Source organism: Stegostoma tigrinum, chromosome 3, assembly GCF_030684315.1.
Source record: "Stegostoma tigrinum isolate sSteTig4 chromosome 3, sSteTig4.hap1, whole genome shotgun sequence".
Taxonomy (NCBI): Eukaryota; Metazoa; Chordata; class Chondrichthyes; order Orectolobiformes; family Stegostomatidae; genus Stegostoma; species Stegostoma tigrinum.
In genome coordinates this window covers 127,822,097-127,849,733 of record NC_081356.1, presented here as the reverse complement: position 1 = coordinate 127,849,733, position 27,637 = coordinate 127,822,097, and the positions used below count along the sequence as shown (strand labels likewise).

The 27,637-nt window shown below is 44.1% G+C and overlaps 1 protein-coding gene across 5 annotated transcripts in view; it reads left to right on the top strand.

Annotated features, from left to right (window-relative positions):
• The window catches only part of palld (palladin, cytoskeletal associated protein), a 402,860-nt gene that overhangs the window by 176,945 nt on the left and 198,278 nt on the right, over positions 1-27,637 (top strand). For all 5 annotated transcript variants that reach the window (XM_048528001.2, XM_048528003.2, XM_048528004.2 and 2 more), the window contains 2 exons: positions 16,780-16,846; positions 26,943-27,072. In XM_048528001.2, coding sequence (XP_048383958.1) covers positions 16,780-16,846; positions 26,943-27,072 — 197 coding nt within the window. The remainder of the gene's footprint in view (positions 1-16,779; positions 16,847-26,942; positions 27,073-27,637) is intronic.

Genomic DNA, 27,637 nt, shown 5'->3' with positions numbered 1-27,637 from the left:
CATTCTAGGTAACATCATCAGTGAGCCTCCGACGAAGCTCTGGTGTTATGTCCCACTTTCTATTTATCTGTTTAGGTTTCCTTGGGTTGCTGATGTCATTTCTTGTGTTGATGTCATTTCCTGTGTTGGTGATGTCATTTCCTGTTCTTTTTCTCAGAGGGTGGTAGATGGGCTCCAAGTCAATGTGTTTGTTGATAGAATTCCGGTTGGAATGCCATGCTTCTAGGAATTCTCGTGCGTGTCTCTGTTTGGCTTGTCCTAGGATGGATGTGTTGTCCCAATCAAAGTGGTGTCCTTCCTCATCTATACGTAAGGATACTAGTGATAGTGGGTCTTCTACTACCACTCGCTGTCTTCTGTTGGCCAGCCAATTCTGTATCCAGACAGCTAAGTTTCCCTGTATCCCATTCTTCCTGACCTTCTGAATGAGCCTACCATGGGGGAACCTTATCAAATGCCTTGCTGAAGTCCATATACACCACATCCACAGCTCGACCCTCGTCAACTTTTCTAGTCACATCCTCAAAGAACTCGATAAGGTTTGTGAGGCATGACCTGCCCCTCACAAAGCCATGTTGACTGCATTTAATCAAGCCATGCTCTTCCAGATGGTCATAAATCCTATCCCTCAGAATCCTTTCTAACACCTTGCAGACGACAGACATGAGACTTACTGGTCTGTAATTGCCGGGGATTTCCCTATTTCCTTTCTTGAAGAGAGGAATTACATTTGCCTCTCTCCAGTCCTCAGGTACGACTCCAGTGGAGAGCGAGGATGCAAAGATCTTCGAGTGGCAAAGCAATTGCATTTCTCACTTCCCAAAGCAGCTGAGGACAAATCTGGTCCGGGCCTGGCGACTTGTCAATCATAATGTTTGACAAAATTTTCAGCACATCAGCTTCCTCTATCTCTATCCATTCCAGCATGCACAAATGTGACACAGAGCCCCTGAATGGTTTTCAATTTATGTATGGGATGTCACCTTCACTGGCCATTTACTGCCCATCCCTAGTTACCCTGGAACTGAGTGGGTTTCTACACCACTTCATAAGGCAGTTAAGAGTTATCCACATTGTTGTGGGTCTGGAGTCACATTTAGGCCAGGCCAAGTAAGGACAGCAGTTTCCCTTCCCTAAAGGATGTTAGTGAACCACGTGGATTTTTCCTGACAATCAACACCGGATTCATGGTCATCGCTAGACTCTTAATTTCAGATTTTTGTTGAATTCAACATCACCCATCTGCTGTGGTGGGATTTGAACATGGGTGCCCAGAACATTGCTGGGTCTCCGGATTAACAGTCCAGCAATAATACCACTAGGCCACCACCTCCTCTTTAATTATCGAATTAAAATGTCACCAACCACTCTGGTGAGATTTGAACCCACATCTACCAAAGCATTGGCCTCAGTTTCTGAATTGCTAGCCCAGTGACCATACCACTGCACTACCACTTCCTCAGATCCACTGAGCCAAATCTTGGGAACATAGGAACAGGAGTTGGCAATGCAACTCATTGAGGATGCTCTGCCCTGGCCCAATATCTACCTCACTGCCATTTTCCCATACTGTCACTTAATGCCATGAGCTTCCGGATTGAGTGTCCTCTGAGATAGGGAATTGTGAAGATTTACCACCCTCTGAGTGAAGTGATTCTTCCTCCGCTCTGCCTTAAATTACCCACCTTGCCAAAGAGCTGAACAGAGGAGAGGCGGGAAGAAATCCATGAGCTGAAGGCCAATGTAGCTGAAGACATGGCGTTGTAAGGCTTAGGGTTAGGAATTGGAAGAGATCTCGGGCTCTCAGAGAGCTGTACAACTGGGGTCATCACAGAGATCGAATCATACGATGAGTACAGTGCATAATGAGGCCATTCAGCAGCCCCCTTTAGTAGTTACAGTACAATCCCTTTCCACTGGACAGTACAACTCACGTCCTAACAGGATGTAGAATAGAACAGAATAGTTACTTGTATTTTTTACAGCAAGAAATAGTGAAAAGTGTTTACGACGCCATACTGTGGTGCCTAACTTAACAACAGAGTGCGTAGATATGAAAAAAATTCTGACAAAGTCCATCTTTGATCAGGTTCTGGGTTTGGGAAAAGATAGGACAGTTGCTAGACCCCCTCGGCAGGCACTGGACTAAGAGGCTGCAAGACCCAACTGAAGCTGTCCCAAAGACCATTCTCATCGCTGATCCCAGGAACGGTGAAGCCATCCCAAAGACAGTCTCATCGCTGATCCCAAGAAGGGAGAAGCCATCCCAAAGACCAGTCTCATCGCTGATCCCAAGAAGGGAGAAGCCATCCCAAAGACCAGTCTCATCGCTGATCCCAAGAAGGGAGAAGCCATCCCAAAGACCAGTCTCATCGCTGATCCCAAGAAGGGAGAAGCCATCCCAAAGACCAGTCTCATCGCTGATCCCAAGAAGGGAGAAGCCATCCCAAAGACCAGTCTCATCACTGATCCCAGGGAGGGAGGAGACATTGCAAAAGCTGCCCAAATGAGTCCCGAACCACCAGATGCGGGCCTGAAACCACCACATGGCTGCCAACCTCCGCCAACGTAGGAGCCAATACTGGGTCCCTGTGCTCTCCCCTCTGCTAACCGCCTCCTCAATGCAGAGCCTTGGTCTGGACTCATCAGCTGCCAGCACGCTCCCCAACGAAGACACGTTCCTGCCACTTTTCACCGAAAAAAAACAATAAAAGAAAGAAGAAGAAACCTCACACAGCGAGGGTAACAAAGGGTTTATACGGAGACATTGTACCATGTTAAATACCTTATGTTCTTCTGAGAGAGTGGAGATGTGCATCCCTTTAAGGCCAGGAAGTGGTTGCAGTAATGTTACACTGGGAGGCCATGTTAGTAGCAGACGGTAGGTATTTGGAGTCAGGCACAGTATGCCCAATGGAACAGTCTTTGTTGCTTACGTTTTTTTTAAAGTGGGGTACTGGAGCTCAATTGTGGTGAACAGATTGAGTGCGATCGATATGCTGATTCTGTGTTACCTGGATCTCCAGCTACGGTTGGTAGCCAAAGGACTGAAACATTCCAGTCTTCAGCGCAGAGCTCTGTTTCACTAAAGTACAGCAGTGCTCACTGTGTTCTGGCTCTCTGAGCCCGACAAAAGCAAACTCAGCAAATTCCTTGCTTGTGAGGAGATTAAGGACTGTCGATGATGGAGCCCCTATACGAGGGAAATTCCTGCCGAACATACTGGCAAAACTTCCCTGTTTGATAAAACTTTGGCTTATTTGCCTTGATATTTCCTGATGTGACTCAGCGACAAATCATTTTTCACAGCCATCCTGTGAAGCATGTTTTACTTTGTGAAAGGTGTTACATGATCGAGCGTGGTTGTTATTACTGAGGTTAGTTAACAGATTTATCAGTTAGATTCCAGGTAGAAGATAAGACAGGGAATATGAGTCTTTTTTTTCTGTATGATACAGAGGCTCTGTCCCACACTCTTCCCTTCACATAAGGTCTTACCCATTTTATTTTGAAAAAAAGACAAAAGACTCCCACACTGGTAACTAGTTTCCACACGCACTGATTCTTCCCCAGCTGTGTAAAGGTAGGAGATGAGTGGCCTGGCAGAAGAGGAGTGCGATCTTGTTTTGAATCAGTTTTGGGATCTGAGTGTCAATAGCGAGGCTGGTGTGCATTGCCTGTTCCAAGTTCCACTTGGGAAGATAGGGATAAGCTGCCTCCTGGAACCATGGCTATGCATTTGGAACAAAAACAGAAGTTGCTGGGAAAGCTCAGCAGGTCTGACAGCATCTGTGAAGAAAAAAAAGGCAGAGTTAACATCTTGAGACAACAAAGTGTGGAGCTGGATGAACACAGCAGGCCAAGCAGCATCTCAGGAGCACAAAAGCTAAAGTTTCGGGCCTAGACCCTTCGGCCCGAAATGTCAGCTTTTGTGCTCCTGGAATGCTGCTTGGCCTGCTGTGTTCATCCAGCTCCTCACTTTGTTATCTAGGATTCTCCAGCATCTGCAGTTCCCATTATCTCTGATACAGAGTTAACATTTTGAGTCTGGCAACCCTTCCTCAGAATGGATGCATTTGATGTGTAGGAGTTAGGGATGGCGATAGGGTTAGGGAAGGAAATGCACCAAGCATTTGGTGTTATAGTTAGGGTTAGGGAGGGAATTCCAGGATTTTGACCCAGGAACAGTGATATATTTCCAAATCAGGATGGTAGTGACCTGGAGGGGAACTTGTAGCTGGTGGTGTCCCCATGTATCTGCTGCCCTTGTCCTTCTAGATGGAGGCGATGACCCAGTGCTGTTGTTGCTTGATGTTAGTCCAGTAACCCCGTATTCTGGAGACCTTGGTTCAAATCCTATGGTGGATGGTGGAATTTGAATTCAATTGAGGACAAAGGAATCTGGAATTAAGGGTTCAATGGTGATCATGAAACCATTGTCGGGAAAATCCAGCTAGAATCTACCATTCTTACCTTGGTCTGCCCTACATGTGACTCCAGCCAAACAACAATGACTCCGGGAATGCTGGCCCAGCCAGTGACCTCCACTTCGTGTGAAAAATAAGTGGTTGTGAGTTTGGAAGGTCCCTTCTTGCTGAGTTACAGCAGTGTGTCTTGAAGAATTAGTTGGCACTGAGCCTTGGTAGTGGTGGGGTGGCTGGGGCCTAGAAAATGCTGAGCGCTCTCTCCCAGAAGGCATTGCCTGCTGTTGGAGCTGCACCCATTCAGTATTCCATGAACTGCCTGACATGCAGACAGTGAAGAGCATTGGAGAGACACTCACTGCAGAAATTCACAGAGAAGTGGAGCGGGAGAGGTGAGGTTGGAGAGAGGAAGAGGAAAGTGGGGTCTGACTCAGTCGCAATACCATACCCCCAGTGACACAATCAGTGGCACAGACACTTTTCTGAAAAGGATTTACCATGGATCCACTCAAAATTTTGACCCTAATCCTGCAAAATACTCACTCTTTAATAACGCGCTTAGGAAAGCATATTGTACAAGTGTCAGTGAAACTAGTCGATGTGTTTCACCCAAGGGCATCTGTACATAAATTGTGTATTTATTTATTGCACAGATACATCTGCCTGATTAAATCAAACCCTTTGTAGATAAGACAGTTGTTGCACTCTCCTCCTACCTCCCAGATTCTCACTCACATGGGAGCTCCTTCCGGCTGCTTCAGCAAATATTTTGACACTTTTCTGAAGAACCCTATGCCCCCCACCCCCAGCACAGGTACTCAAAAAAAATTCTCTGTGGATCCCAAAGTGACTGAACCCCTCCCCAGCGTCGCCAACTTTGAGAAGTACTGCCCTGAAGGAGCTTTTAATTCTGTGAGAATGCCGTGTGTAAAACGATCCTCCTTCCCTCCACACCTTACTCTCGGTCCTTTCAAATGAATGACTTAACTCCCCAGACCCTGCCTTTAATGTAGACCGTAACAGTGCTGGAGGATTGTCGGCAAACATTGTGTTTATACAGGCTGTGAAAAACATTAGTCATCGCATCACCCTCAACTATGCAGACAGGTCTGTACTGAATCAAAAAGCATTTTGTTGTCCAACCCTTGGACTCACAATGTGGTTCCCATCACGTTGGATTTACTTCTGATACTCTCTTGATACACTTGACAGATTAAATTATAACTTTAGGGTGACAAAGCTCTCTCTCCTCCTCCAGAATAAGATACAGATCCACAGCTTCCAGCATTGCCCCTAGGTCCTGTCTCAACTGATCAAACAGTGGCTTTTATTTCTGTGTGTGCGTGTGTGTGCGTGTGTGTGCGTGTGTGTGTGTGTGTGTGTGTGTGTGTGAGAGAGAGAGAGAGAGAGAGCATTGTGTGGAGGTGTGGAAGAGAGACTCTGTGTTACAATCTGTGTGTGAGTCTATCTCTCTCACACATACACAGATTTTCAGATACACACACACACACACACACACACACAAGTCAGCTTTTGTGCTCCTGAGATGCTGCTTGGCCTGCTGTGTTCATCCAGCTCCACACTTTGTTATCTTGGATTCTCCAGCATCTGCAGTTCCTATTACCTCTGAATAAAAACCACTGTTTATTCAGTTGAGACAGGACCTAGGGGGCAATGCTGAAAGCTGTGGATCTGTATCTTAGTGTGAGGAGGAGTTAGAGAGAGCCTACTGTCCGCCTGTTCATGATGAGCTCCCCTCATTAGCTGTCACAGTAGGTCACAGACTGCCTTGATAGTTCTTAAGAACCCGTGGATTGTTGGCTAACTTGTATTCTTTCTACCTGGAACGTATTTCCCGTACAGTGGGTTTCATAAGGTGCTACTGTCTTCAGCTCTGTGTTGGATTGCCATGATTCTCTTGATTAGATCCTATTTCCCTGAGTTGGTTTTGTCAGAGCAAGCCACACTGCTTCCTGGTAGCGAGACTCCGGGACCTGGCAGGTATTTGTCGTCCTGGACTTTACGGTCACCCAGGCACCATGGGGCACGTGGTGACCGCTGGGGGGGTTGGGGGCATGGGGAGAGGTGGCGGTGTAATGAGGCTCTGATTGAATGGAGCCACCTCGTGGGATCTCCGTGATGTGACTTGTCCTGTGTTGTTGCCTGTGTTGCCCCCTCACCCCATTTGGGGTCCTGGACGATGGGGGTGACTGGCCAAACAGGGGGAAGGCAGTGGTCCAGCAGTGTACCTTGTCTGGACAGTGGTGCGGTTGAGAAGGTTCCAGTGCTTGGACTGTGGGCATCGCTGTACCATCTTACCCCTGTCTCCCTGGTTGTTGGTTATTGTGAGGTTGTGGTGCAGATGTTTCATCAGGGACAGCGCTCCATTTCAAGTTTGCATTCCCTACTCCTTTGCTTGTCAGATGCACTCGCTGGAGACTGGCACCCTTCCAGACTATGGCCATGAACTCCTTGAGGAGGGCCAGTCTGTCGCCTGTTGAGGGGTAAGGGTGCTCCATCGGAGTTTGGTATTCCCGAGGAGTCCGGGAGAATTGCAACTCCTAAATTCAGTCGGCTGATGGAAACACAGCAATACATGTCACAAGCCTGTGTCTGGACTATTTGAGCATCTCTGGCCTTGTGCTGGAAGGATCCTGGGCCTGTGCTAGGACTTGGTGTGTCTTTCTGCCTCTTTGTGTGGCACACACGACCCCCATAACCTGGGATATGACTTAGATCCTGAGCGTTTACTGCAGTTGTCTATCGCTGCTCTCTTGCCATTTACATTAACTTGCCTGAACTCGATGCATGGAAGCATTTCGACTGTGAACACAGGAAGAGTTGTAATTAGGGCTGATGGTTTGATGGATTTTAACAATCCAAAAACAAAATCCGGCAGCTTCCCATGCTTATGCAATTCTCTGCTCCCTGGCAACTCAACATTCCAGATGCAGTGAAAGTGTTTCCTTCTATCTAATAACAAGCCACTTACCCTACAAGTGATAATTCCACCATTGTTATTGGGCTGGAACTTACTAGATAAATGACAGTGTCTTAACAACACATGGTATTATTAAGGTGAAAACTGGCTGGCAAACACTGGGTGTGAAGAATTAGCGATGAGTGATAATTCAAAGAGAGTGTTGAGTTATGAATCTCCAGAATTTGCAGTTCCATTTAAATTCTTCTGCATCTGTTTTACACAAACAGAATACCGTCATGAGCTTCTCTACTTCCTTTAAGCACTCTAAGTATTTACATATTAAACCCACTGCAAATACTTTAAGCCAGTAAATTAATGCAAGCATCTTTCTAATGATGTGCTGATTGTTAACAATGTGGATCATCATTTTGCTTCAGTGCCTGTTGGGAAACTGCAATCCATCCTTACCAAATGATCTCCAAAGAAGAAATTACCAAAAAGATTTTTATGCAACACTTATTTTATCACCAAGCAGGATCAAAGTAAATTAAACATGAACCTGCAGGTAAATGGTACTGGAAATAGAAAGTTAAATACCACTTAAAATAGACTATACAACAAAGTTACAACTTACACAACCACAAGAATTCATTTAACGAGCCCCAGAAATAGCGACATATAACTACACTGTTCCGCAAAATTCAGGCAACGTAGTCCGGTTCCCTATCCAACTACAGCTTTTGTTTTACGTTTTGTGCGTAAGATGCACTTTCACAAATTGCCCCTCCTTCTGGTGGCATAGCTTTACCCAGCTTCTTTCCATTGACCAAATGGTAACATCTCAGTTCAGAGTTAGGACACTGCTGGGTAAACATTCAGCTTTCTGGATTTTAGATGTTCTGAGCTAGCCTTCAAGAGCTCCCATCTCCTTTCCTTTCAAAAGGAAAAACTGAGTCGTGTTTTACTTCTTCTCTTGGGAGCTCTCTGTATTCTTATTTCCAAGCTTTCTCTATGTGTTTGCATTTGTGCACCAATCATCTTCACTCTCCAGTACCTCTGCTTGTAACTTTCCTTTACATCTGAAGCTGTGCTGTTTGTCTGGCCACATAGGTTCTGACCTAACTTCCTTCCACTGGTATAGTTTCCAATTCAGGCAGCTCACCTGGACCAGTATTTTTGAGTATCCCAGCTTTACAGCTGATGCAAACTTCTAGAAGTGAATTTTAAAACATTGAGAAAGTTCTATTGAACTTTCATTGTTTTTTACAATATTTACAATTCCTTTTTCACTGCAATGCTCAAATTTTCCAATGCAGAATGTTACCAGTGGCATTCTGATTGCTTCAAGTTGTGAATTGTCATTCAAGGTGTCTAATGTATAGGATCTTAGTTTTTTAGCTGACTCGCTCCCTTTTCTGGTTCCTTTTACCTCTCTTCACTGTCTGCATTTGATTTGATTGTAATTCCCCTTCCTTCTTAGTCCTTCTCGGTTAAATTCTTTGAGGTCACTTGGGAAAAGTTACAAAATAAAAACTGAAAGAACTGTGGATGCTAGAAATCAGAAACTAAAACAGATTGCTGAAAATCTCAGCGGCACTGTCTCTGGAGAGAAATCAGTGTTAACGTTTGCTGAGGAAAGATCACCAGACCCAAAACCATTAACTCTGATTTCTCTCCACTGATGCTGCCAGACCCTCTGAGCTTTTCCAGCAATCTGTTTCAGTTTGAAAAGTTACAGGTCTGTCTCACTATTGACTGACCTCCCAGATGCTGGTGGCATGTGACTCAGTGGTTAGCATTTGAAGATGGTACACACTTCTGCTCCTGCGTGTCAGTGGTAAAGTGAGTGAATGTCAATGGCTAATCAAGTGGGCAGATCGATCCTGGATGTTGCAGTTTTAAGTGTTATTGGAACAGCACCCAGAAAGTTGTGACTCTTTTTCGCAACTCTCTTCTTCAACATACTTGAATATTTTTAAGGCAGAAATAGATGCTAGTAAACAAGGGGTGAGGATGAAATGGAATTAAGTTTAGGCTGATTTAAGGTTACAAAAATGACCAGCTATGATCTTGATGAATGGCTCGACGGGCTGAATGGCTGCCTTGTTTGTATGTTTCCAGTCTGCTGGCCCTCCCTCGGTGTTCACGTGCACTGTTCATGTGGTCAATCCCAATTCTCTCTGATTTACTCTCAGTCTGCCGTGTTGAGTTTAGCTGAAGTGTTTTGTTTGTCCTTCTGGAACTTGGCAGGAATCAGTGGCACTGTGTTGCTGTGTATAATGCAGGGCTCCTCCATTACCTCACTGATTTGACTTCCATGCCTCATTAACTGTAAAAGACTTCATGGCGTCCTGACAGAAAATGCCAAGTTCTTTCTTTCATTTTAGGTCAACTGTGATGCCTGTGTGGATCTTACGCAAGGTCTGTCGTCTCTTCATTTGCAGGGTTAGCACTTGTAGAGCAGAGACGGTGGGCGGAAACATAAAAGCATAGAAGGCAGGAGCAGGAAGAGGCCATTCAGCCCTTTGAGCCTGCTCTGCTATTCTTCACAATCATGACTGATCATCCAACCCAATAGCCTAATCCTGCTTTCTCCCCATAACCTTTGATCTTGTTTGCCCCAAGTGCTATATCTCGTCACCTCTTGAATCCATTCAATGTTTTGGCATCAGCTACTTCCTGTGGTAATGAATTCCACAGACCCACCACTCTTTGTGTTGAGAAATGTTTCCTCATCTCCAACCTAAATGGTCTACCCTGAATTCCAATACTGTGACCCCTGGTTCTGGACACATCCACCATCAGGAATACCCTCCCTGCATTTATGCTGTCCTTAACAAAGAACAAAGAAAATTACAGCACAGGATCAAGCCCTTCGGCCCTCCAAGCCTGCGCAAATCGAGATCCTCTATCTAAACGTGTAACTAGATGCATCTTAAATGACGCTTATCATGCCCGTATCTACCACCTCCGCTGGCAATGTGTTTCAGGCACCCACCACTTTCTGCATAAAGAACTTTCCACGCATATCTCCCTTAAACTTTTCCCCTCTCACCTTGAAATCGTGACCCCTAGTAATTGAATGTCCAGTTCTGCTAGAATTTTATAAGTCTTTATGAGATCCCCCCTCATTCATCTGGACTCTATCGAAAACAATCCCACCCTGAGCAATCTCTCCTCATAACATCAGACTCACCATCCCCAGAATCAGCCTGGTAAACCATCTTGGCACCTGACTGAGATCTCTAAGATAACAAGAGGGACATGTGCAGGGAAGATAGAAGTCAGCAGTTCCTTTAGTCAAAGGGTCAATAACGAGGCGACATAATTTTAAGGTGAAGGGCAAAAGGTTTAGATGGAATTTGAGTAAAAGTCTTTCACCCAGAGGATGGTGGGAATCTGGAATGCATTGCCCTGGGAGGGTAGTAGAGGCAGGAATGCTTCCTTGGATGAACATTAGAAGTGTCATAACATTCAAGGCTATGAGATAAGTGCTAGAAAGTGGGATAGGTGTAGATAAGTCAGACAGACTCACTGAGTCATAGGGGTTTACAGCATGGAAACAGGCCCTTCGGCCCAACTTGCCCATGCCACTCAGTTTTCACAATTAAACCAGCCCCATTTACCTGTGTGTTGTCCATTCCCTCCATACCTATCCCATCCACGCCCTGTCTGTGTCCCTGGCCCGATGAGCTGAAAGGCCTCCCATGTCCCATTTGACTCTCTGACTGTGACACAAAGCAATCCCAGGCATGCTGGTGCAATCCTGTATCACTGATGAAGAAAGGAAGTATCCAATGCAATGTCTGTCTGTTCCTGTTGTTGTCCTCCAGACAACTGCATGCCGGGCTGGCTTTGAGACTTGCCCTCTTACTTGTCTCCAGCTAATGTGAGTGACTACACCATAAGGAGCAGGGTGTTTGGCTGTGTTTCCCATTGTGCCCACAGTCCCTCAGCTTGCTAGAGTGGGGTCGATTGTGAGGGGTCAGGGCTTAGGATACAGGCCTATGCTTCATGACAGCTTAACAAGGCCTACCAGCATGGCTGTAACATTGACCAATTATCAAAAAGAAAACTACAACAACACGTCATATTTCACAGCACCCTTTTGATACAGTAAAATGTGCCCAAACCCCTTTGCAGGAAAGTTATTTGACAACGTTTGACACCCAGCCAAAAATTAAATGAGACATTTGGATGATTGTCCAAAGGCTTGGGGAAAGAATGCTGGTTTTCAGGAGTGTCTTTAAGGAAGAGAAGAGACAGAGAGGTAGAGGAGATTTATCGAAGGAGTTCCAGAGCTGAGGGTTTTGGTCAATGGGAAGTCTGGGCGCCAAAGTGTAAAGTGATGAACATCAGAAATCCTCCGGGGCACAGAGAGCACGGAGAGTTGAAGAATTGAAGAAGGTGACAGGGACACACATGAACATATGAATTAAGAGCAGAAGGATTGGGCCTTTGGCCCCTTCAGCCTGTTCTCGCAGCCAAGAAGATCACGACTGATCTGATTGCTTCACATTTCCGCCTACCCTCCTAACTTTTCACCCACTTGTTTTTCAAGAATCTCTGTAACTCTGCTTCAAAAAGACTATGCCCCCACTGCCTTAGTTTCCACCCTCTGCAGCTTTGACAGTTGCATGGACTCTGTCAAATCTGTGACCTTGAGAGGAGATTCAAGGCAGGGGAACTAAATAGTATTTTAGGAAATGAAGGTTGGAGACCAGCAGGCAGGAACAGAAAGAAAACATTAAGATTACATCAACATTCGAGGCTAGATGTTACAAAGGATTCCAATATGTCAAAACTATAGGCTCGGTATCTAAATCTGTGTAGCATTCATGATAAAGTGACCCAATTGACCCAGCACAATGAAACGAAAAATTCTGTTTTAACAACCATTCTAAAGATGTGGACACAGAATGGTTAGGATCAGATCCTGAGCACTGAAGGGTATCCAACATTCCAGGAGAATAGAAAGCTCAGATCGGTGGAGGGTTGGCATTATTAATCAAGGATGACCTTGGTGTAACAGTTGGCAATAGCCTTGGTTCAAGCAATCAGGATGTTGATTTGGGTGGACTAAGGAACGGTATGGGGAAAAAAGTCACTGGTGGGATTGTTCTCCAGATCCCGAACAAAAACCACAAGGCGAGACACTATTGAGTATTTGTGATAAAGAGATGGCAATAATCAGAAGTGATTTTATTTTACATGTAAATTAAAAATACTGACAGTACTACAGTCATAGAATTACAGAGTTGTGCGGCATGGAAACAGACCCTTCGGTCCAACTCATCCATGCCAACCCCTGAATTAATCTCGTCCCATTTGCCAGCATTAGGCCCATGTCCATCCAAACCCTTCCAATTTAAATACCAATTCAGGTGCCCATCAAATGTTATAACTGTAGCAACCTCCACCACCTCCTCCAGCAGTTCATGCCACACTCGCACCACCCTCTACATGAAACAGTTGCCTCTTAGGACCCTTTTAAATCTTTCTCCTCTCACCTTAAACTTATGCCCTCTAGTTTCGAACTCCCCTACCCTCAGGAAGAGATCTTGACTGTTCACCCTATCCATGCCCCCCCACCATGATTTTACAAACCCTTATAAGGTCACCCCTCAGCCTCCAATGCTTCAGGGAAAATCGCTATTGATAAAGGGGAACCATCAGACATACTATTCTTAGATTTTCAGAAGATGTTGACAGCGTACCCCCCAATAAAAGGTTTATTACTATCAGGGATAATATGTTATCATGGACAGAAGATTGGGTTGTGATATAAATAGATCTTTTTCAGATTGGCAGGATGGGATGAATAGGCCTCAACTGTGCTGAAAGCTCAGCTTTTCACAATTTATGTCAATGGCGTAGATGTAGGAAACAAAGGCATGGGAATTAAACTTGCAGGTGACACAGATATTGGTCGGAAAGTTAATAAGTGGACATAAGAATGTTGCAGGTGGAAAAAAATATGTTCAGTGAATGGGCAAAAATGTGGCAGATTGAGCATAATGCAGGAAAATGTGAAGTTATTCACCTTGGCAGGAATAATTTTAAAAAAGCAGAGTATTACTTAAATAGAGAGTGGCTGCTCAGAACTCTGAGAAGCAGTGACACCTTTGTATTCAGGAGTATGAGTCACAAAAGTGACTATGCAAGTGAGTTTTGAGGAGATTTGTAGCTCAGGTTAAGGTTCTGGATGTGAGTTTGCTCGCTGAGCTGGAAGGTTAGTTTTCAGACGTTTCGTCACCATTCTAGGTAACATCATCAGTGAGCCTCCAATGAAGCGTTGGTGTTATGTCCCGCTTTCTATTTATCTGCACGAGAATTCCTAGAAGCATGGCATTCTAACCGGAACTCCATCAACAAACACATTGATTTGGAGCCAATCGACCACCCTCTGAGAAAAAGAACAGGAAATGACATCACCAATGCAGGAAATTACATCACCAACCCAAAGAAACCTGAACAGATAAATAGAAAGCGGGACATAACACCAACCCTTCATCGGAGGCTCACTGATGATGTTAACTAGAATGGTGACGAAACGTCTGAAAACTAACTTTCCAGCTCAGCGAGCAAACTCACACCCAGAGTGATTATGCAAATTCAGTGAGTAATCTATCAGGTTAATGGAATGCCACCCTTTGTAACAGGAGGAATTGAACATAAGAGTAAGGATGTTGTGCCTCAGTCACACAGACCATTTGTGAGACAGCATCTCAACTGTCATGCGCACCTTCGATCTGCTTGTTTAAAGATGGATGTAAATGTGTTGGACGCAGTTCAGGTGAGGTTTACTAAGATTGATACCTGGAGTGAGTGTGTTCTCTGATGAGGAAAGGTTGCACAGGCTGGACTTGTTTCCATAGGAGTTTAGAAGAGTTACGGTTGATTTGATTGAAGTGTATAAGATCCTGAATGATCTTGACAAGGTTAATGTGGAGGGAATGTTTTCTCTTGTATGTTAGCCAGAACCAGCTGTTGCAAAGGAATATTTCTCGTTACCCAGAGCATTCTGTGACTTTGGAACTCTCCGTCATTGAAGGTGATTTTTTTTAAAGGCAGTGGTACATGGATTTTTGTTAGACAAGGGAATTAAGCACTATCACGGGTAGATGAGAATGCGAAATGTGAAGCATGAACAGATCAGCCATGATCTTATTGAATTGCAGAGCAGACTTAAGGGGCTGAATGGCCTACTCCTGCTTCAAATTTGCCTGGTCGTATGATGAGGAAGAGCATTCTGAATTGTCCCAACCCTCTGTAAGAAGAAACATCTTATCTCTGTCTTACACCCCCACGACCTCGACCCCCAACAACCCCACAATTCTAAATCCTCCTGCACGAGTTAACATATTCTCTTTATGTACCCTGCCAAGGCCCACTCAGGATTTCAATCATGTGGTGTTTCTCAAGATGACCGCTTCTACAATCTCATGGAAAATGGATTAAGACCTTAAGATACAGGAGCATAATTAGGCCATTTGGTCCATCACGTTTGCTCCACCATTCAATCATACCAATATGTTTCTTTGCGCCATTGTCCTGCCTTCTCCTCACAACGCTTGGTCCCCATGCTCGTCAAGAATCCATCTGCCTCTGTCTTAAATACACTCAATGACTTGACTTCCACAGCATTCTGTGGTAATGAGTTCCACAGATTTATCACCCTCTGGTTGAAGAAATTCCTCCTCATCTCAGTTCTAAAGAGTCATCGCTTCACTCTGAGGCTGTGCCCTCGGGTCCCAGTCTCCCCAATTTGCGGAATCACCTACTCCATGCCCAGTCTATCCAGGGCCCTTGGTATTCAGTATGTTTCAGTTAGAACCATGCAAACTTTGTCAAGTACAGACCCAGAGTCCGCAACTACTCCTCATTTCACATGCCCTTCATCCCCAAGAACTTTCTTATAAATCTCCTCTGGGCTGTCTCCAAGGCTAGCACATCCTTCCTTAGAAATAGGGCATAAAATTCCAATTACCAGCCAATTCTTGTAGAGAGGAAAAGGTGAGCTAGCACATTCCAGGCAGAGCATTTCAGTGATTGCTCAGCTCTCGTTCTGACCAATAGTGGTCCAGGAACCGAAGACTGGGCTGATGTGAGCATGGCTGACATTTAGTGTCCATCCCGACTTGCTCTCAAGACGATGCTGTCATCACTTTGAATCCCTGGTTGCGGTTTGACTCAGCTGATTAAGCCATTCAGGGAGCAGTGAAGAGCGACCCAGCCAACTGTGACCCTTCGCTTATGTTTCGTACAACACCTTTTCTTTTAAAGCCTCTGCTCTAAGCCACCATCGTGAGATTGATGGAGTGTGTAACTTGCTGACGTGAAGCAATCGAGTCTGTCTTTGAGATTGTCCTCCCGCTTGCTAAACCGCGTGTAGAGCAAAATCTTTGTATTCTTGTTCTCTTCAAAATGAATGCCAGACTGAGGGAAGCCCCTGTCAGGCTGACTCACTCACAGACGTAGAGCTTGCGACTATGGAAACTTCCAGTTTAATTACTGGAAGAATACTTGTACAGGTTTACATGGACAATACTGCCGAGTCTTTTCCTTGACCCCTGGTAAGATCTTGGAGAAGAGATTCTGCTGGACTTTGAAGATTACAGCAGATGGCTCAGTGGTACGGTGGCTCAGTGGTTAGCACTGCAGCCTCACAGCGCCAGGGACTCTGGTTCAATTCTACCCTCAGGCAACAAACTGTGTGGAGTTTGCACATTCTCCCTGTGTCTGCATGGGTTTCCTGCAGGTGCTCCAAGTTTCCTCCCGCAGTCCAAAGGTGTGCAGGTTAGGTGGATTGGCCATGCTAAATTGCCCATGAGGTTCATGGAAATGTAGATTAGGGGATGGGTCTGGGTGGGATAATCCGAGGGTCTGTGTGGACTTGTTAGGCCGAAGGGCCTGTTTCCACACTGCAGGGATTCTATGAATGAGACTCCGTTGCTGCAACGAATTGTACTTTTACCACTGAACTAACAGTCTGAGCTCTTAATCATGCTGCCTGTGCAGAGCTGTTCCTCATTAGTGAGTATTTATCCAGCTTTGTGTCAAAGAGTGAATGTAGAAGCATTAAGAAGAAATACTGATTTACTACCATCTGAACCAGCCCCCCTGCCCCCCTATTGCTCATCTCAGCAGCAAGCAACCCTCCCCTCTTTCATCTGACAGCTGGGATAGCCCAGAGGCTGTGTGTATGTGCCAATGATGTTAGGGGTGTGCCACACTATTATACATTTATACAACAGCTCTGTAATTGGTTTGAATTTCTCACACGCATAGACTGGTTATTACAAGCAGCGTTTAACTTTGATGGCCGAATGCCAAAGCTGAGGCTATCAGAAACCAGAGGTGCAAGCTCTCATCCTTATCCGTGCTTCCAAGAAGGTCGACTTCTTCTCTAACACTGCTCTTCTTCCCTAGGGGCTTCTTCCACAGACTCCGAGTGCGAGAGGGATATGTTTAAGCCACATGCCGGAACCATGCCTCAGTAAGTGTGCAAAGCCAAAACAGTAAACGTGTGTGTGTGTGTGTGTGTGTGTGTGTGTGTGTGTGTGTGTGTGTGTGTGTGTGTGTGTGTGTGTGTAGTCTAACAGCAAGTGCAGATCCAATTGTAACTGGGTATCTGCCCAAGACTTCAGGCACCAATGCATGTTCTGATGGTCGATTATGCACCATGCAGACACTGTGTAGTTGCATCTTGTATTATGCCACTTAGAGGATGCCAGGTATTGACTTGCATTTTTATTCTTTCATGGGACGTGGGGATTGCTGATCAGGTCAGTGTTTGTTACCTATCCTTAATTGCCCTTGAGCTAATCAGGTGGCTCGGGCCATATCAGGTAGCATTAAGAGTCAACCACATTGCTGTGGGTCTGTTAGCTGTGGGTCTGTTAGCTGTGGGTCTGTTAGATTCATGGCACCATTCCTGACACTTGTTTTAGAGTTGGACTTTATCGACTGAATTTAAGCTTCACCAGCTGCTGCAGTGTAGGGTTTGAACCAATGATAATAGCTCATTCGACTGACTATTCATCCATTAAATGAACGCTACAAAACAACGTGCCCTCCCAGAACTCCTTCTTCACATACTTTACCTGTGTGTGATGATGTCTCTTTCAGATGGCCAGTAGAGTTAAGACCAAACAATCCCTGAGAAACATTCCATTGCTATTGTGTGTCTCCTCACATAGCTAAATTAATTTAGTAACACAAATTTTCTGAACTGTTTTAAGAAAAGGTACCCTGAATTAGCTGGACTGAGGTTGTTGATTTGCAGGAAAACTCCTAATAAGAGCATTGGGAAGTAGAAGTTAGATCAATGGCACCTACAACTGGCAAAACAGCATGGTGACAGATGACCAGCATTGAATGTTAAAAGAGGTTCTATGGGCTGAATGACCCGCTTCTGCTTCTGTTTCCTATGTTCCTGAGCACCCCTAGCTTTGCAAGTACCAATCCTGTATAGAACTGGTCTTCAACAGCTGGAGGAGGACATTTTATGACATCCAAATGTTTGTTGTGTTATACAATGCAGATGCACCTATCCAAGACCTTGGAGAGGGTGCTGACTTGGTTTAGCACCAACGATAGAGGACTTCAGTTCCGTCTAGAAACTAGAGAAGGTGCGATTGTTCTCCTTCCAGCAGAGATTCAGTGAGGTCTTCAAAATCCATGACTATTCAAATAGGGTGGAGCTCAGAGACCTGGGTTCTAGTCCCACTTGCTCCAGAGATGTGTAATGATATTGCTGAGTGGGTTGATTAGAGAATATCTAGACAGTGAGAAAATGCTCTGTCACTGAATATTTCTTCACTGACAAGTGTTGGTAACAGCAGGGAACACCAATTTAAGTTAATTGGCATAAGAACAATCAAGTTGAACAGAATGTTTTTGATTTTTATGATTGGGAACATGCTGCCTGCAAGTACAGTGGATACAAATTCAGTAATAACTCCTGAAGGGAACTGGACAAAAAAGACAGTGGGGAAAGAGTTTAAAGAGTGGAACTAATTGGATGAGTCTTTTAAAGAGATGGTACAGGTCAGATGGGCCAAATGGCCTTCTTCTGTGCTATTCTATGAAGTGATCTTTGTATCAGTCATGTCAGCACCTGCTTAGCTGTGTACAATTTGCAATGCACTGCAATTGGAATGAATTAGAGAGGTTGAATTGTGGGACCTTCAATATGTTGAATCCCAATGCCAAGCAAGACAGAGAGCCTCATGTTCTCCAGAACAGCCATAATAAGCCCCCTGTTTCATGCCAGCTCTCCGCGTGGTTTATTCACAGACATCACCTCACAAAGTTGTTCAATGGTCCGCTAGGTTTTTAACAGCCAGTTACAGAATTTGTCAATGACCCACCAACTTCAGTTAAAATTTACTAACTGCTATACTCGCTCCCTGCGAGGCACCTAGTCTGAAATGGCTTATTTCCACAGGGCCAGGGAGAGAATGTGTTGCTGGCTGTTCCCTTGGCACCACTGGCATAGTGCACAGCTGGTCTGCCAATTTAGCAAACAGGAGAGAAATGAGGTGGTACTTATCCGCGTGTTTTTAAAGTAAAAGTGTATCGCTATCAGCAAAGAGCAGAACTAGTTTCTACCTCATTCAGTCTTGCACCATCCTGCAAACAGTCCTCTGACTTGACGACAACAAAAACGTACATTGTGTAGCTCCTTCAGTATAGTAATGCATTTCAAAGCACATTTTTCCTAATTGACAACAATCTGTACTGATGCCAGCATAAAGGATGGGATTGAAAAACACTTGAAAAAGGAATGAAAGGAGGTGGGAAAAAGGCAGAGAAATTAGATTTGAGTAGATTAGCTCTATAGTAGAACTAACATGAGAATAAACATGATGGGCCATGATTCTTTTGGAAAATACATTTGATTTAATTGCTGATGAGAGGTTTGGAGGACAGGTTTCCACAAGTTGCTCTTGGGAGCAGCTACATGTCTACAGAAACAGGAGGTGCATTTTCCCATCCCAAATTGGGGCAATTTTCCTCTTGAAACGTTGATTGAACCTGCCTGTACCGCGCTCTCTCAGGCTGTGCATTTTTTTATTCTCTCCATCTACTCTGTTCAATCTCCTCCTGACTTTGAACAACTCTATCAAATCTGCTCTTGGCCTGCAGTTCCCAACCTCTCCAGTCTTTTCAGTAACTCACCTGGTAACCACCCTTGTAAATCTTTTCTGCACCCATTCTCCTGCCTTCTTGTCAATCTGAAAGTGCTATGCCCAAAACAGGATGCAATGCTCTCGTTGAGGCCAAGCCAGTGTTTTCTGAAGGTTTATTATACCTTTGTTGCTTTTCTACTCTATATCCCTCTTGATAAAGCCCAGTATGCCCTATACATACTGGGTCAGCTTGGGCTGATAGGTAGCAAATAACATTCGCACCACAAACACCAGGCTATGACCTTCACCAATAAGAGATAATCTAACCACCATCCCTTGACATTCACTGGTGTTCCCATCACTGAATCCCCCACTATCCACATCCTGGGGATTATCATTGATCAGAAACTCAACTGGATCCACCACATAAACAGAGTGGCTACAAGAGCAGGCCAGGAGCTGGGAATACTGTGGCAAGTAACTCACCTCCTGACTCCTCAAAGCCTGTTCACCATCTACAAGGCACAAATCAGGGGTGTGATGGAATATAACAAAGAACAAGGAAAATTACAGCACAGGAACAGGCCCTTCAGCCCTCCAAGTCTGCGCTGACCCGGAGCCTCTATCTAACCTGTTGCCTATTTTCCAAGCTAGTAGGAACTGCAGATGCTGATACAATAAGGAGTAGAGCTGGATGAACACAGCAGGCCACGCAACATCAGAGGAGCAGGAAAGCTGACGTTTCGGGCCTAGATCCTTCTTCAGAGCTTCACTTTCCGAAACATCAGCTTTCCTGCTCCACTGATGCTGCTTGGCCTGCTGTGTTCATCCAACTCTACACCTTGTTATCTCAGATTCTCCAACATCTGCAGTTCCTACAATCACAGACAATAGCTGACTGGCTTTGGTTACTTGTGTTTTTTGTCTTCTTTCTAATTTAAAATGGGTAGTACTTTGACAGTTTTCTATTCCTCTGGGACATTTTCAGAATCTAAGGAACCTAGGAATAGTACTATCAGTGCATACACCATCTCTGTAGTTACTTCTTTAAGTATTCAAGAATGCATCACATCAGGTCAATCAGACTTATCTATTTCAGACCTATTATTTTATCACTTTCATCATTATATTTGTTTCCTCTCCTCCTTTTACCCCTTTAAGTATTTAGTCATTTTGGAATGATGTTAGTGTCTTCTGCTATGAAGAGTGATGCAAAATATTTATTCAACTGCCAGCTCCCCAATTTTCCCATTGCTTTCTCCGCCTTACTCTCTAAGGGGCCTATTTTGCTTTTTCTATGCTCTTCCTTTTTCTATGCTAAAAGAAACTGTTGTTGTCTCTCTTGGTATTACTTGTGAGTTTACCCCCAACATTTATCTTCCTCCTCTCTTGCCACTACTGTTTACCACATTGTGTGTCTTTGTTCTTTAAAATTGATGCTGTCTGTAGCTTGCATGGTTAAACATTATTATCTACTTCTTAAAATCCTTCTTCCTCACTGGGATTCAGTTCCCATATCGCCCGTACCTTTTGCAGTTGTGCTGCGTACACTGTGGTCTGGGCCTTCAGTATGTATGAGGAAGAACAAGAAGCCCTACTGACAACCTCTGGGGGATCCTACTTCCTCTATGCCAAAGATCACCCCTTCACTGATATTCTGTTTCCCGTCATCCCAGACAGCTTCGTATCCACGATGCTACTGTCACTTTTATTCCCTGAGCTTCAACATTGTTCACGCACCTATTTTGCAGCAATGTCTTTGAAATGACATCCATGTATCGATAGCATTATCCTGATCGACCTTTTCTGTCTCTTCATCGAAAATATCAAGCAACCGAGTTAAACACAATTTCACCTGAACAAATCTGTTCTACCTTTGCTTCATTAACTCACAGCTGGCAAAAATATCAGTTATAATTCTGTCCTGAATTTTTATTGGCAACTTTTCCCCACAACTCAGGTTAAACTGCAGCTATCAAATTTATCATTGCACCTTGCTTTGAACGACAGTGTAACATTAACAATTCTCCATCCTCTGACCTCACTCCTCTATCAAAGGGAAATTGGGAAGTTATGGCCGGTACTCCTCCAATTTCTTCTGTCTGTATCTACCAGTCTGGCTGCCTTGTCAAACTTTGAGAAGTAAAGGTAACGTTTCCAACATATCCTCCTTGGTAAAGATAGATGAATTCACTTAATACTTCTGCCGTGCCCATTCCTCAAAGTGTAATTACATTTAATGGTGCTAAAAATGCTCCACTCCTCCTGTTAGCAATCTTTTACTATAAAAATGCCAATTGAATTCACCTTTATCCTCGCTTATACAAGAACATGAGAACTAGGAGTGGGAGGAGACCATTCAGCCCCTCAAACCTGCTCTGCTATTTAATTTGATCATGGCTGATCTCATTTCGGTTTTAACTTCACTTTCCTTCCCATTCCCCATAAACCTTCAACCCATTGCTAATTAAAAATCGCCTCCTTCCATTTATTTATTTAGTACCTGAGGATCCACCACACTCTGGGGGAGTGAATTCCATAGATCCATGACCCTTTGAGAGAAGTAATTTCTCGTCATCTCTGTTTTAATTCTGCCACCCATTATGCTAAGACTATGACCTAGATTGCCATCATCAAGAGGAAACATCCACTCTGTGGCTACTTTCTCAATCCCTTTTAGCATCTTATACACCTCAATTAGATCTCCTGCAATTCTGTACCTCGGTCCATTTGTATCTAAGATGGTACCTTAAGTGGCACCTGGTAAATTTTTCATGGTATTCATTTGAGTACATGCCACAATAGACCTAACTGAATTCAATTCAATTCCTTACATTCCTCTAAACACCAGCAAGCCTAGACACAAACTGCTCAATGTATCTTCATTTCATCTCTGGAATCAACCTAGCAAATCACCTGTAAACACCATCCAATCCAAACACATCCTCCTCAAGTTAAGGGGACCAAAACTGTACACAGTACCTCATGTGCCAGTCTCTTCTCATATTCTCGCTTTGTTTCCCTCAATTACTTGTCCAGTTCTCTCCTCCTCTGTGGGACATGAGCATTTATTAAGGTGGTGGGTGAGCTGTGTACTTGAACCGCTGCATCCACCTGCTGTAGGTTGACCCACAATGCTATTAGGGAGGGAATTCCACAATTTTGATCCAGCAGCAGTGAAGGAATGGCGATATATTTCCAAGTCAGGGATGGTCAGTGGCTTGGAGGGGAAGTTCAAGGTGGTGGTGTTCCTATCTATCTGCTGCCCTTGTCCCTCTGGATGGAAGTGGTTGTGGGTTGGGAAGGTATTGTGAATTTCTGCAGTGCGTCTTGTAAACAGTTCACACAGATGCTACTGAGCATTGGTGGTGGAGGGAGTGGATGCTTATGGATGTCGTGCCAATCAATAATGTTCTACATTCAATCTAATCTTTAATTGTAATTTCTGCCTCATATCTGTCGAATGCACACCTTTTTTGCTACTTCATCCTTATCTCCTCTGTCATCAAGGGAGCCTGAATTTGTTTGCCCCACCTTTCCCCTTTGTGGGAATAAACCTTGACTGCACTTGAATGAATTATCACACCTTTTAAAGGCAGCCCATTGTTCGAGGCGATGTATGACCTGCTTCTGATCCTGCTCCTTATGCTTGTAGGTCTATCTACCTCTTTGACCAAATACTTGATCACCTGCCCCAACATGTCTGATGGTTTTTCAAATATTTTCTTCTCTGAAAGAAGCTTTGGAGTATGTTACTATGTTAAAAGTGCTATCTAAATGCAAGTTGTTTTTCCAGCCCAACGTCTTCAACACATGCACCGGCACAGTGTGCCTGAATGGCCTCCTTCTGCACTGTAATCATTCTGTGATGGATTCCATTGATATGGTGACACTGACCTGAGTCCTCATCCCATTCCCCTTGCTCCATCATGACTAAACTTTGGGGCATCCATTTGGACCGTGGGCCAATGGCCAAGGAGAGGTCCCTCTTTAAAGGGGGACCTTGTACATGGTTTGGATGAATCATTGCTTTCATGACAATATTCTACTTATCTTGGTTAAAATCCATCTGCCGTTCCTTTTGTTCATGCATTCAGGTGGCCTTTCTCTTCCATGTTTATAATTGTACCACAGAGCTTGGCGTCAAATATAGACACCACTAGCAAATATGATTTGATTTGATTTATTATTGTTATGTGGACTTGGGGACAGTGGAAAGTTTTGTTTCGCATGCAGTACAGTCAGATCATACCATACAAAGATCATTGGCAGATTGAACAAAGTAAGGAATACAAAGTTATGGCTGCAGAATGACAGAATTCGAATTGAGGTTTAAAAGTGCAGAACAATTGTTTTAACACCATAAGACCATAAGACATAGGAGTGGAAGCAAGGCTATTCGGCCCATCAAGTCCACTCCGCCATTTAAATCATGGCTGATGGGCATTTCAACACCACTTCCCTGCACTCTCCCTGTAGCCCTTGATTCCTTCTGAGATCAAGAATTTGTCGATCTCTGCCTTGAAGGCATCCAACGTCCCGGCCTCCACTGCACTCTGCGGCAATGAATTCCACAAGCCCACCACTCTCTGGCTGAAGAAATGCCGTCTCATTTCAGTTTTAAATTGACCCCCTCTAATTTTAAGGCTTTGCTCACAGGTCCTAGTCTCCCCGCCTAAAGGAAACAACTTCCTAGCGTCCACCCCTTCTAAGGCATACATTATCTTGTATGTTTCTATTAGATCTCCCCTCAACCTTCTAAACTCTAATGAGTACAATCCCAGGATCCTTAGCCGTTCATCATACGTTAAACCTATCATTCCGGGGATCATCCGTGTGAATCTCCGCTGGACACGCTCCAGGGTTAGTATGTCCTTCCTGAGATGTGGGGCCCAAAATTGGACACAGTATTCTAAATGGGGCCTAACTAGAGCTTTATAAAGCCTCAGAAGCACATCGCTGCTTTTATATTCCAACCCTCTTGAGATAAATGACAACATTACATTTGCTTTCTTAATTACAGACTCTACCTGCAAGTTAACCTATAGAGAATCCTGGACCAACACTCCCAGATCCCTTTGTACTCCTGCTCTGCGAATTTTCTCACCATTTAGAAAATAGTCCAAGCAATATGTAAGCAATATGAGAATAAGATCTGCTTTAGAGAGCTTGCAAACTGTTGCTGTGTCAGTGCCATTTTAAATCCAATTGCATTTGAACACATTACCACATGGGGTTTTATGAGGCAAATGGCATAAATGCATTTAAGCACATGGGGGAGAAAGGAATAGAGGGGTATATTGCAGGTGTAGGAGTCTGGTGTGAAGCAAGATATAACATTGGGGGTTTCGAACTCATGGCATATAGGTTTTGGTTTGTGCCTATGGTTTGGTTTAATCATTAACTTGTCAGGCCTTCTGGAGTCATGATTTTTTTTAAAGAGATTGGGGCAGCATGGTGGCTCAGTGATTAGCACTGCAGCCTCACAGCACCAGGGACCCAGGTTCGATTCTAGCCTCGGGCACCTGCCTGTGTGGAGTTTGCACATTCTCCCCGTGTCTGCGTGGGTTTCCTCCGGGTGCTCCAGTTTCTTCCCACAGGCCAAAGCTGTGCAGGGTAGGTGAATTGGCCATGCTAAATTGCCCATAGTGTTCAGAAAGGTGTAGATTAGGTGGGTTATAGAGGGGTGGGTCTGGATGGGATGCTCTGAAGTTCACTGTGGACTTGTTGGGCCAAAGGGCCTGCTTCCACACTGCAGGGATTCTAATTCTAATAAGTAGCTCCTGGAGTGTAAGAGGATTTTGTTTGCATTGGAAGAGTTTTTTACAATCACAGTGTTAACAGTGCAATCCATTCGGTTGCCAATTAGAAGGACCCAGAGTTGTTTTTTGTTGCTGCTCAGGGCAAAAGCATCTAGATTGGAAAGCCTTTTGCTTTCTGTTTGTAGAAGTCCTAGTAGATGTTATATGTGTAAAACAGTTTCTCCTGAGGAATGGAGATGTTTTAGAGCTGTTAAGAAATAGGTTGTTTCAGCGTTAAGAGTTTACTTTCAAAGTCCTTGATCAGAAGTGTTTTGTTAGAATTCTGAAGAAATTATTTGAAGCTGTGAAAGTCTAATCTCAGTTATGTGGATATTCCAGGAAGAAGCTATCAACCTTTCAAGGCAGGGAACAGAAAACCACAGTTAAGTCAAACATTATAGATAGGAGAGAAAAGGAAATTCTCTAGTGCTTGAATGTTACAAAAGGGTACAATTAAAATAAATGGAGTATTCTATTTTAATGTGTTTCAAATTCTTGAGAAACATAGGGACAAATTTAGGCCATTCAGCTCATTGAACCTGCTTCACCATTCAACATGATGATGGCTAATTGAGCAATTTAATGCCATTTACGCACCCTATCCTTAACATTCTGTGCATTACTGATAATCGACAATCTGTACACCTTTACTTTAAACATACTCAAAAAAGGAACTTCCACAGCTCCTTGAGGCAGGGAATTTCAAACATTTGCAAACCTCTGAGAAAAATTTCTCTACATCTCAAAACTACATGGACTTTTCCTTACTTTTAAATTGTGCCCCTTGTTCTAGATTCCCTGACCAGGAGAAATACCTATGCTTCTGAGGAATGGTCACCGAACCCAAAACATTAACTCTGACTTTTTCTCACAGATGCTGCCAGATCTACTGAGCTTTTCCAGCAGCTTCTGCTTTTGTTCCTGATTTACAGCATCCACAGTTCTTTCAGTTTTTATTTAGGAGAAACATCTTGTTTGTATCTACCCTCTATAGCTCTTTAAGTATTTTGTGTTAGATGTAAATAGCTTGGTTCATTCAAATTTATCTTATTTCCTTTTATGTAATATACTTCCATTTCATTGTTAAAACCAGATTGCAGCATTACATGCCAGTGTTTCAGTGAAAGACCACCTTGGTAAATCTAAAGAGAAAACAGATATGATCTATCAAGCCAGATTTCAGCCTGGGATCTGATTTGTCCATTAATAACATTAGCTGTGATCACAACAGGAGCATTGGCCAGTTAGACTAATTTGACCTGTTTCTATGGAGTTGCATCTGTGTTCTTCAATACACTCACACCTAGGGACAGAAACAGGCTATTCAGCCCTTCAAACCTGTCTCACCATTTAATTAGAAAATGACTGCCTTTGTTTCAGTCCAAAGATGCGCAGGCTGGGTGGATTGATCATGTTAAGTTGCATGTATTGTTCAGTGAGGTGGAGCTTAGGTGGTTATGGGGGAATGGGTCTGGGTGGGATGCTCTGAGGTTTGGTGTGGGCTTGCTAGGCCGAAGGGCCTGTTTCCACACTGTAGGGATTCTATGATTCTATGATTTTTCCTCTATCTAGTTCTTAATCTGTCTGAAATGTTACGCCAATTAGCCATATTGTAGACGATTGTTTGAAATATTCTGTCTCTCTTCTCGAACACAAGGGCCCAGAAGAAGACCACATCCGTGTCCCTGACAATAGGATCCCCTCACTCAAAGGGAGCAGCAGGTTCCAATGAAGTGCAGCAAGTCTGCTCTACGCTGGTTCAATCCATCTCCATCCCAGTCCCACAGGTACAGTGAGCAACAGGACAAGTCGTGTTCATTGTGAGCGAGCTTCTTATGTGTCCCCTGGTTGACTACTGCCTGTTTTGTATTTTTTATTCACTGGTAAAAATTTTGACCGTGTGTGTTTGTATGCACATGTGTGTATGTGACTGCATATGTAGGTGTGTGTGTGTGTGTCTGTCTCAATGATAGGTCCTGTTAGTTGTGCACTCAGTTGGGGTGGAGTGCTGTACGGAGTGCTTTACTGTCGGAGAAAGGCTGTCTTTCACATGAAATGTTACACTGACATCTCATCTACTTTAACAAAAACAAAGTTGCTGGAAAAGCTCAGCAGGTCTGGCAGTATCTGTGAAGGAGAAATCAGAGTTAACATTTCGGGCCCAGTGACCCTTCCCCAGACCTGATGGTGGCTGGGAAAACATCAGTTTATATGTAAAAAACAGGGAGGTGGGTGGGGTAGGGAGTAACCGATAGGATAGAGCCCAAAGAGAGAGAAAGACAGTCGGACAGACAAAGGAGTTGCTAACCATCAGGCTGGGAGGGAGAATAGTTGTTAATGGGGACTGTTAGT